The sequence below is a fragment of the Panthera leo genome, chromosome B4, assembly GCF_018350215.1.
Source record: "Panthera leo isolate Ple1 chromosome B4, P.leo_Ple1_pat1.1, whole genome shotgun sequence".
In the NCBI taxonomy this organism is placed as follows: Eukaryota; Metazoa; Chordata; class Mammalia; order Carnivora; family Felidae; genus Panthera; species Panthera leo.
Window position 1 is genome coordinate 27,641,181 of NC_056685.1, and position 12,159 is coordinate 27,653,339.

At 36.9% G+C, this 12,159-nt stretch overlaps 1 protein-coding gene across 4 annotated transcripts in view; it reads right to left on the minus strand.

The window, feature by feature from the left end:
- The window catches only part of ZNF438 (zinc finger protein 438), a 171,306-nt gene that overhangs the window by 16,304 nt on the left and 142,843 nt on the right, over positions 1 to 12,159 (minus strand). For all 4 annotated transcript variants that reach the window (XM_042945247.1, XM_042945246.1, XM_042945244.1 and 1 more), the window contains one exon: positions 10,483 to 10,553. In XM_042945247.1, the coding sequence (XP_042801181.1) occupies positions 10,483 to 10,522 (40 nt within the window). In that variant the 5' untranslated portion in view covers positions 10,523 to 10,553. The remainder of the gene's footprint in view (positions 1 to 10,482; positions 10,554 to 12,159) is intronic.

Genomic DNA, 12,159 nt, shown 5'->3' on the forward strand with positions numbered 1-12,159 from the left:
ACCGCTGTCTCTTTCTCTGTTTTAACTGTCCTTCATTATACTGTGATTCTATTATCTGTCTCCTCCTGCTAGAATATAAACTCCAAGAAAGCAGGAGTTTATTTTGTTCACTGCCAGGACCTCAGTCCCTAGAGATCAGTATCTGGTACACGGTAGTCACACAAAATGTTATTTACTAAACGAGTGAACTATAACTCTCAACCGTATTGTCTTGCTTTCTCTTTTGCTTTTGCTGAACACAAAAATATAAAATCCAAAATGCCAATAAAGATTATTTGGGCTCTATCTTGTCTTCAAGATACTGCCCTATCTTCTTTTTTTTCTTCATGAGAAAACTTAATAGTATATATAGTCCTTGTCTCTACTCATCAACTTCTATCCATCCTTCAATCCCCTACACCCCAAATTCCATTGTGAAGTACTAAAATGTCCTTCTGTCAGGAGTCAGATTGGGTGCTTAATCTATTATATCTCACTTAATCCACCACCAACTCTTAATATTAACATTTCCAATCCATAGACATGGAAACTGAATATTTCTTTTAAGGGCGCAAAGCTGGTAAGTGAAAGTTAGATTTGAACCCAGGTCTGTCTGACACCAAAACTGTTCCCCTTCCATTCCATCACACTGAACTTATTACTAAGGTGTTTTGCAATTTATCCACTTATCTGTCAGTCTCCCCCAGTGGCTGGTGAGTGCCACATAATCCATATCTATGTTGAGAAAATAAAGGTGTTTTTTGACTAACCTTTTCTAATCAGAGAGTACAACCCTCAAGAGAGAGAGTGAGCCTTCTTTCTTCTTCTTCTTTTAATGTTTATTCATTTTTGAGAGGCAGAGAGAGAGAGAGAGAGAGAGAGAGAATGAGCAGGAGAGGGGCAGTGAGAGGGAGGCACAGAATCTGAAGCAGGCTCCAGGCTCTGAGCTGTCAGCACAGAGCCTGACATGGGGCTGGAACCCATGAACCGTGAAATCATGACTTGAGCCAAAGTCAGACACTTAACCGACTGAGCCACTCAGGCACCTCAGTGAGCTTTCTATTTTTAACAGGAATCCATAGCGTGGTTGTTTGAGAGGCAGTTAGTACAAAGTGATTCCCTTCACAATGTCCTGGATGTTAAAAGCTAGGCTTTTGCATGGGTGGCCTTCTTTTACAGAACTTCTGGTGAGCAAAGCAGGCTCACACCAAAATAACTTTTTTAAAGCTGAACAATTACACAATAAATTTAATGACACTTTTTTGTGATGTGCAAAAATGAAGAAAAAGGTCATTACAAAGGTCTTTTACAATTTTAGAAATAATATACATTTTCTAATCCCATACCACCTGCTTCTAAAACTGAAGTAACTGACGAACATTGGGACGAATGAAAAAGTCTAAAAAATGTTGAATTTCTGAATTTCTTATGTGGCAAGTCCTACCTCTTTAATAAACTTGATTAAACATCAGTGTCGTGGCCTATAGTTTGGTCTGGGGAATATCCCTTTTTTTGGTGGAGTGGAGGGAGAGGGAACTCCTCAGGGAAAAGCAAACAAATTACATGTAAGAAGGAGAGCAGAGGTCTGGCTTTGGTTTTTCCTTTTGCTACCAGAAAATGTCTGAGCAAGATAATCTTTATTGCCCTTTAGTTGCTCCCTTTAACAAGAAAGGATTATATTGGACCATCAGTTCTCAAAGTGTGGCCTGCAAACCCTGGGAAGGGTCCCAACACTCTCTTCTCATACTAATAGTAAGATGTCATCTGTGTTTTCCAGTGTGCTGACCTCTGCACACGTTGCAGTCAGTGATAGGGCAAAGGGGATAATTAGGTAAAACCGCTCTGGCACCTTAGCCTGAATTCAGGCAGTGGGAGCAAACTGTCCACTTAGCCATGTTCTTTGCCAACACACTCAGGACAACACGGAAGCAGTCTGAAATTTTAGTTTTATAAAAACCATGATCCTTACGTGTTTTACAATTCTGTGTGATGAAATGGTTCAGTTCACGCTCATACAGCACTTATGCTGCACACGGAAGGAAGATGGTTGCCTCGAGGAAAAGCATCTGTGCCACTGAGTTGTGAAGCTGAACTAGTGGCTTTTGTCATGGAAGACCATTTTTACTTGAAAGAACACCTGACAGACACATGTTCAAAGGTCATGGTCAAACTTAGGTATCTGACAGACATTTTCTCAAAAGTGAACGAACACAACCTGTCACTATAAGAAAAAACATCTGACGGTAACCGTTGCCAGTGATAAAAATCATTCTTTCAAGTGGCAGTTAGAATTTTGGAAAACTTGAATCCATCACCAGGAGGTTGAAGCCTCCAAATGCTTTAAGATTTTTCAGAGGAGGATGGTGGTTCCATTAACAAATAGGACTTTTAGAATACTGGATAAAAGGATGTACAGAAGATTTGCAAACTCAGTAAATGCCTCCCAACCTCCCAAATACCCAGTAGATGATGTTACATGGATGGGTAAATGACTCACTCAAGTGTAAGGCCAAAGAGTAACAGAATACAAGGAGTACCTTGCCATGGTTTCAAATTTCATACCTCAACTAAAGTTTAAGGGGTTTCCTGACTGGTTTAAAGTCAGTTATAGTTATTGGACACATTTTGGTGTTGTAGCGAAGAAAAATATACACAATTATCTGAAAAGGCTATTAATATTCTCCTTCTGTTTCCAGCCACTGTAAAGCTAGATTTTTTACAAACACTTCAACATAAAGGACATTATCACAACATACTGAATGTAGAACTGGATATGAGACTCGGACATTTTTTTTTTCAATATATGAAATTTATTGTCAAATTGGTTTCCATACAACACCCAGTGCTGAGACTCGGACATTTTTAATGAAGTCAGACTTTAAACATATTTAAACAAAAGTCAAGGCCAGTCTTCCAACAGTTTCTAAGTACATAAAATATGTCATTTATGTTAAGTTGTAATGATTATTTTAAAATGAATTCACAAATATATATATATTTTCAGTTTATAATCTCAAATATGATAAATGCCAATGGATAATGTAACGGACATAAACAAACGTTCTTTAGAGTCCTCAAAGTTTTATGAGTATAAAGGGGTCTTAAAAGTAAAAAGTTTGAGAACTGCTGAACTAGATGAAATCTAATACCCCAGCTCTTTTGAGATTCTGTGATATTTTTGTTGTGTGTGTGAATGAGAACAGAAGATAAAATCTGGAAATGTCTTACTTCCGGCAGTTTTTACTTCCTTCATTGTTGTTTCCAATGAGAATGTAATATGGTAGATCTATAGGACAGAGTTTTGAAAAAAAGCATTTAAAAGTAATTTATCCTAATAAAAATATCAGTTATAATTTAAATATCAGTAGTTGGAAATGCTAGAATACAGATTAAATAATAAAATGCTTGACAAAAATCTTGTAAAGGTGTAACAATTCAGAAATTTATTTTTCCTAATTTGAATTTATATTCATGGAATAGGTCATAAATTATATTTAAACTAATTGCATTTGTATTTCCCCCCAGTTTTAAGAAATGTCATCACGAGATTTTCTTGGTAGTATAAAATCATTTTAAATTATTTTATCGAAAGGAAACTAATAAGTTTTTGTTTCCAGTGTAAGTTGGATGTTGGAATTTCTGTAAACACTTTTAGGATTTTGATGCCAAGTAATTTATGGATGAACAGTATGTTCATTCTATTAAAGCATTAAAACAGTTATGCATTTCTCTTAATAGTATTAGACCTTTACAAACATGAAATGCCTAGCCTATATTTCTGGCTTGCACAGCATCCTAAATACCTGTGTCAAACTCTGCTTTTATCCCAGCCTAACTCATCACACCAGCCATCTGCATAAATAAAGATGTAAGCATCTGCTATATGGCAAATGGTCTCAGGGGCAGATGTTTCCATCCTTGTGTTCATGTCACTGGGGCTGGATACATTATTTGAACAGATGTACACAATCTGAAAGTGTTATGTCCCTCAGTGAAATGTCTCCAACTGCTTTCTATCAAAGAACATAAATGCTATTTGCACCTGCATTTATGTTAATAATATAAAGGCAGCAGGGGTTCTGACAAAGTGGAATGTGATGCTATGAAATATATTTGCATGGTTAATTGGGAGTTTCTGAGAGACTCTGCTGCCAAATGGCCACACTGACATTGATACATGCCCGAGCAGACTATCTGATTAGTAGCCTGCTTTTTAAGCAGGTGGAAATATGGCTATTTCAAACAATAAAAGTATTCATAACCTCATTTACTAATAAGGATATTCCAAACTCTAGCATTTTATCTCAAAATAGGAAAGTAACTTCCATTACAACATCTACCTGGTAAGTTTTAGGCCACTCAGGTCATTTCCATTTTGTTCTATGAGGAAATTTCTATAGGTGTGTGTATGTGTGTGTGTTTTCCATTTGTACTTCTGTCAACAGCATAACATACTATTAATCCATAGTGATATTTTGTAGAGGTTATTACATTGGAAAGTTCCAATTGCCAACATTAAGTAGTTAACCAAAACCAGCTTGAAAATGTCAATCTGTACTTGGTCTGCAACATAAAATGGTACCAAAAATCCAAGAACAGCATTTACACCGCTGGCTAAGATCGAAATGTTTCCATACGAATGTCACATATTTGGAAATAAAACATTTTGGTAATATGTAGGGAATGTCTCCCCCACCCCAATAATGAGGTCACAAAGCATGTTAACCACTAAATGCAAAGCATCAAATTATAGTGGTTCTCCTTGCTACTGTGCATTAAATGTGAGGGCTGAAGAGCTAAACAATTTGCGATAATAGTTGTACTCATAGCTTTACTGAGCTAAGAACTTGGGGTCTCTTGCAAATAATATATTTATTACTTTATTAACTTGACACTGATAATATCAACTTTGCACAAAATTCTTATATTTGAGTTTAATGTTATTGAGTTAAATGTAACTTATTCTGCAAATTATTCTGAGACATAGGTTGTGCTTTAAGAGTTTAAAAGGTGAAAGTGTTCGTATACAGTCGATCATTTACAGATTCTGTATGTGCAAATTTGCCAGCTCGCTGCAATTTATTTGCAGCCCTCAAATCCATACTGATGACGTTTCCATGGCCATTTGTGGACATGCACAGGCAGGAAAAAATTGAATCACTTCAAGTGCACATTCTCAGCAGTGGCTGATGATCTGTCTTGTTTCAGCTCTCCCCTTACAATGAATGACAAGTATCATTTTTGTGGTCTACAGTGTCACGTTTTTCTTTTTTTTTTTTTTTCTTTTTGGTTGGTGATTTCACTGTTTAAAATAGTCCTTAAGCATAGTACTGCTGTGCTGTCCAGTGTTCCTAAGTGTAAGAAGACGACGTGCCTCGCAGAAAAAAATACATGTGTTACATAAGCTTTGTTCAGGCAAGAGTTATAATATTGTGTCTGTGAGTTCAAGGTTAAGGACTCAACATAAAACTATGTTCTGTATCAATAGTTAATGAAAATGTGTTGTGACCAGAAGCTCACAGGAACCTCAATGCTGTGGAGCAAAAATTCAGTATTAGCCAATTCAGTGTTTGTGGTGACGTTATAGAACGTGCCAATTGTGAATGATGGGAATCAACTGTACCTTATCTCATTTGGCTATTCTAGAGCAAGAATTAATATCCCCATTTGAAAGATGAAGGGACTGAGGCTCACTGTATTAGCCAAGATCACAGAGCCTAAAAAGAAGGGGGGAAGGGTAAAAAAGACCTCAATGCTCCAGCTCTTAGTTGAGAATTCGGTCTTTCACCAGATTGGGAGGGGAGAAAGACGGGGGAGAAGGAAAGAAAAGACAAAAATGGGACAGGAGCTTAAGAAGCAGCTTTAATACCATGTTGGAATGAGTCAAACTTTAGTTAGATAATAAGATAATAAACCATTTTTAGGCTAAACCCTCATAAAAAGAAAACTGTTCTGATAGGCTGTAAGCTTTACTGAAATGGAGCCGTAACAGTAGAGTTTAGTTTGGGTTTCCTTTCTCCCCCTGTGCTCTTTGCTCATGGCCTCTCCAAAGGCAATAAATATTTGTTAAATGAACACACAGACTTGGAAACTCCACCCTGGTGTCTCATCAAGAAGCAAAGATTAAAATGTTTTCACAGCATCTAAGTCATAGATGAAATTGAGTTTAAAGCATTTTCCACAAAATTTAATGTATATATGAGAAGCCACTACATGCCAAAGTGCTTTCAAGGCTGCCAAAGACAAAAAATTCATCAAGAAGTTTATGAAGTACTAGGAGCTTAAAATAAGATCATTTTTCTAAACTTAAAAGAAATATGAATATTCACTAGTTTCCCCAAGTGTTCCTTGAGTTCTAACATGCTACATTCACTAATACCAGAATGTTTATGTCTGGCTGCACATATATATTTTTAAGTCTTTATATTTTTATAATTATTTTAAAAGTATTTTATTAAACTCAGAAAATCCAGGGTTGTTTTTTATTTTCAGATCCAAATCTCAATTCACATGATACATAGTAATGGCTATGATTGCAGTTAAATACTGTACAGATTTTGAAAATTAGTAGGGGTTGACAGTGTGTATATTTAACTAACTGTAGTAGTTCCAAAGGGGGTCATTAAGACCCTCTTGCCTAAAACATCTGCTGTGTTCTCACCCCCCTTTACTAATAGTCTCATTGAATAAAAATAGCACTAACAATTTGAAAATTATCTTTAAACAATGCAAATGTGTTAAGACAGAGCTGAGAAAAGTGTTAGAAGACCCGTATAAGAAGACCTTTCTACTTGCAGCAGACTTGCCTAGTAAATGGCAAAACCGAATTGTGAAGCTGGCAGATAACGAAGAATTTTGAATGACTCCAGTAAAACTGACCCTCCCTGGGCTTAAATGAAGACTCTTCCCTGTCCAATGAACAGCAGGACTTGTTTTAACTAAACTATATGGAGACTTAAAATTCATCCTGCCTTCTCCAAGGTGCAAACTTCAATCCTTAATTGGCATCACCACAGTGAACTTCTTTATAGTACGTAGCAAACATAGACTGTCCCTGTGACAGAACCATTTGGCAAAGCTGCACATCTGTGTGAGGTTCCTTATCTGGCAAGTAAGTAAATTCCTGTGAATTTTCAGTCACTGTAGTGGTTTTGTCTGTCAACAGATTTAAAGTAGAAGTTACCAACAACCGTAGATGGCCTTTTCCTGTTGTTTTTGTGCCTTTTTTTTTCAAAGACATGGTTTATTATTTGCTACAATTTGCTATTTTCTACACAAAATACCTGCCCTTATATTTCTATTATCTTATTGTGGAAAATATCAAAAAGATATTTCTATTATTTTATCACTTGAAAATATCAAACAAAAAACCAGAAAGTTATGGGAAAATCATAAATCTTATCCCCAAATCCTGAAAGTATGAAAAGACAGAAAATTGTAATGAAATAAGTCTAATGAACTTCTGGAGATTCTATAATAACTTCACACAGGAATAATGATGACACTAAATTATAATGGAAAAGCTTTTAATACAGTACAAATTATCATTAGAGTAATACTACAATATTAAATCTCTTTATCCAAAATTAGAAAACATTTAAATAGAAGGCACTAGAATTTCTAATTAGTTTCCTCTAGTTTTTCCCAACTTTAAACCTATATCCTTTGACCCCTAAATTCCACGTGGTTGTCTTCTACACATGTGTTAATGTCCTGCACAAATATCATCCCTTCTGTTGTGTTTCCTGACCAAAATGTCAGCCTCAAAACTTCTGGCCTACCCAAGTATCCCTTCCTCCATGTTCTCAAGTATGTCATACTCACTTCCAGTACATCATCTGTCACGCGTTATTCTAGTTAATTATATACATGTCTGCTCTTCTAATAGGATTTTGTGTTTTGTAAAAGCACAGGATGTCTGATTTATTTTGGATCTCTCCGATCTTTAGGATCTGACATAGCTCCTCGTTAAGTATTACACTGGTGATCATTAAAGCTGCTTCCACCACTGAAATAATAGGAGATAGTACGTGATACGTTGGATTTTCTTAAGCCCCACAACTCTGCTGGTAACATTCTACCCCGAACTTCATACATTAGTATGTATATGTGCATGTGTGTTTACAAGTCTGAAATTTAAAAGTATCATACCTTATAGGTAGCCATCCATGGTGTGTTAAATAAAGTACTCAGCATTTAATTAATGACATGTGCCCAACACATTCCTCATGTCACATAATGGATTATACTTGATGACAGAAATAAAAACTAGCATGTTTGATCAGAGAAGAAAAAGAGGGATCATCTAAAAACAGAATTAGAAATATTCTTTATAGATTTACAGTGTGACACAGGGGACAAATAGTGAGTTTTGGATTTTGATAGATCTGGGTTCAAATCTTAGCTCAGTCACTTAACTGACTGGTGATCTTGGTAAAAGTAACCAATCTCCCTGAACCTTTAGATTAAAGATTATACCTAGTTTAGGGTAGGATTAGATAAAACAAAGGATGTAAAGTTGTGGGTAGAGTGACTATTACCCTGGAGGCACTTGATTAATTGAGCTCTTTTCATTATTCTTTTTTTCTGTTAAATTCTGGGTTGGAGGCTTAAGCATCTTTGGTCCCAGAAAAGACTGACCAAGTACTTACTAAGAGCTACTGAACTCCTAGCTAGGCTTGAAGGGTCTTATTTTCTGGCCAAGTCCATGGCGGTATAACTATGCTTAGGCAACAGCTCGAGAGGTAGACAAAACAAAACAAACAAAACAAGCCTTGATGAGAAACAAAGTAGGCAGGAGGTGTGCGTGGTGACATGTTTTACTGCCCTGTATCAGCCAGAAACCAAGCAGCTTGTTGCTTAGATATTCACACACACTTACAACCTTTTAGAGATGGAAAAGAATGTCTAGTAATCCTGGATTTACTAACAGGGAAACCAAGGTTTAGGGATAAAATAACCAGTCTGAATTTCCACAGTTGGTTGGCAGCAGATGAGGGAAAGGAGGGCAGCTGTTTTGACATTTGGCCCAGCGTTCTTCCTCATAAGCAGTCACACATCTTGCTGAGATGAAGAAGGTGATACCAACTAGGACACTAAATTTCCAAACCCTTGATCAGCTACCTACCACTGCAGAAATCTTCCAAAGGATATAAACCAGAAAACATTCACAGGAAATGCATACATTTTATTTCTGGTTAGGATTGCTCTCGTCTCTCTCATCCCATGTCCTTTCGTACCCTCATGTTTGTGGACGGATCTTGTGTGAGTTTCAGACAATCTTACCATTCCTTTGGCCAAATGTCTGGATGAGAACTAAGCCAGAAGTCTGCCCCATGTTTACGTCCCTTGGGTCACCTTGGATCATGCGTGGCCTTTTACGGCCAGTAGGCACCAGAAGCAGGAGGCAGCCATGTTCATCTCACTGCCTGCATCAGCCTCCACACATACAGGGAGACCAGGTATCAAAAACAACGATGAAGAGCCCACTATGTAATTTGGAATATGCTGGGTGATTTATATATATTTCTCCTTTAATCTCTATATGACCTATAAGGTAGTACTTACTATGTTCACTTTAAAGATTCATAGATGAGAAAGCTGAGGTCAAGTGATGCACCTAAGACATGCAAATCAGTGGTAGACCTGAGTGTCAAAACCAGACTCAGTGCTCTTAACAGTTATGACACTGTCTTTCCTTTGGGTAGAGAGATCAAGGAGTGTCTGCTTCTGTTAAGGGTTCTTTATAGCAAATTCCCTCCATTGGCTAAGTTATTTCTCTTCCATGAAGGAAGCCTAATTTTGTATCATTGAAGACATTATTTTTCTCACAAACATATCAAAACTTCTCTTCTGTGTAGAAGAGAGCATGTAGGGGCAGGTGAAAGACTTGAATTCTTCCTAAAGGTTGGAATTTGCCCTTTACAGTGCAGAAAATTTAATTGCTCTTCATTCAGAAAAGACTCTATCTCCACCTGTAAACTGCTTTTCTGAAAACTCCAGGAGCTCTTCTTAAAAAACCACGATTTTCTTTTTTATAAATCATATGGGGCTGGGGAATGGTTTTTCGTATGTTTCTTTTGAAATGACTATGGGAAAAAACAAGTCAAATATCCCCTCCCTCTACATATCTGTTGTATGTGCATGTGTATAAGAATATATATATAGTCTTCTAAGACACATGTGATTCAGCTTCACCAAAGCCAATACTCCATAGTTTCATTTGACATCTACTGGTACCAGCTATGTGCCAGCTAATAGGCTGGGTTCTGAGTTTTGTGTGGGTTGAGATGACCCGCTCTCAAGTTCTCAGTCAAGGATACATGTCCTTTTATACACTTAAGTAATTTAACAAAGGAAATCAACTTTCCTATATAATTAGGATTTTGTTCTTAGTTCCTGGAAATAAATTACCTCTGGTCAGAGGACAGTGGCATTGAATGTATCAATTAAAACTGTTTATAACATACACATGACCATTTTCCTCAGCATGGTTCATCTTACCTTGTTGATCTTTTGGTGGTATTGATAAAAAATTCTGCATTATGATGTTTTTGACTTGAATAACAATGTCCCTAAAAAATAACCAAACACAAATAATAATTAGAAAACAATTCAGATGCCTTGTTCATACACATGAAAAATATAAATTATAAGCTCTTTAAAAATTCTTCCAATTTATAATTGTAAGAGTAATAAGAAATGGACTGAACTATTAAGAAACTAATGCTTTTATTTCCTTCTCATTTTTATACGGGCAGGATTTTACTGAATGTACTAGTATGGGCTTAGAGAGGGAAGCAATGACACCACGAGAGAGGAATTATATCAGCATCTCTGCCCAATGAAGGCCAGGGAAATGTGAAAGTTGGCAAAATTAAGATTCCCTGAAAATGCTCTGTCAGATAATTATGTTTCGTATACTCTACTTAAGAAGAAATAACTAAAATGTTTAACAATATAGGTAAAGGTAGTATAGTTGTAATATACTCATTTGATGACATATAATTCAGACACTAAGATACAATTATGAAGATTATGTAGCACAATGGAAAATGCACTGAGTGAACACCCTAAATGACATATACTGTAGGATTACAACTATATAAAAAACAAAGGTATTGCAAAATGCATGGCAGGCAATATGTTAAGATATGTTTTGGCAAGGTGTTTGTTGAGGCATTACATTGTTTTTGCCTTTAACTGAGCTATTTTCCAACCTGTCTATAATGCAAGATATTTCCAAATAGTCTACAATATATACTCGCACTATTTGAATATAAAAATAAGGCAATTAAGTACATTGAAAAAAACATAGGTAAATATCTTATAAGCCATCAAACACAAAAGTGTTTCTAGCATGACACCAAAGACAGAAGCCATGAAGGTAAAGACACGAATTTTTCTATTCAGAATGTTAAATGCTTTTAAATAGAAAACCAGCCAAAATTAAAAGGCATGACATTTGCTATAGCCAAGACTGAGTAACAGAGACCAGATTTGTCCTCCTGCCTGAAACAACCAAAAATATAGACAAAATACACGAAACAGTATTTCAAAACACTGGACACCAGATCACGAAAGACTGATGTCCTGGGAAACAGGAAACAAATGAGACGAGCAATGTTGTAGGAAGGGAGAACCCTGTGGAGAGTCCCAGAGTAGTGGGGAAAAAGCTCTAGAAAGAAAAAGAGAAACAGCAATAAAGAGGGTCTCCATCAAGTATTTGCTCATGTACTGCTCAGCACATGCAAGTGAAGAAACTACCTTTCATCATGAGAAGATCCAAGCTGCTCAACACTCACAGTGGGGCAGGAATATTGCCTATTCCCACCAGCCAGACTGAAAACACCCCTAATTCACAGGACATCAAGTAGAGCACAAAGAAGGGTCTTGCCTTAGTAAAGGGAAATAGTTTAATTAAGCCCTACACCAAGCATTTCTCTGGTTTCTTTTGTTTGTTTGAGAGAGAGGGGGGAGAGAGAGAGCTCATATGTGTGAGCACATGCAAGGGGGGTGGGGACAGAAGGAGAGGGAGAGAGAGGAACCTTAAGCAGGCTCCATGCCCAATGCTGAGACCCACGTGGAGCCCACCATGGAGCTCAATCTCACGACTGTGAGAACATGGCCTGAACTGAAATCAAGAGTTGGATGCTTAACCAACTGAGCCACCCATGCACC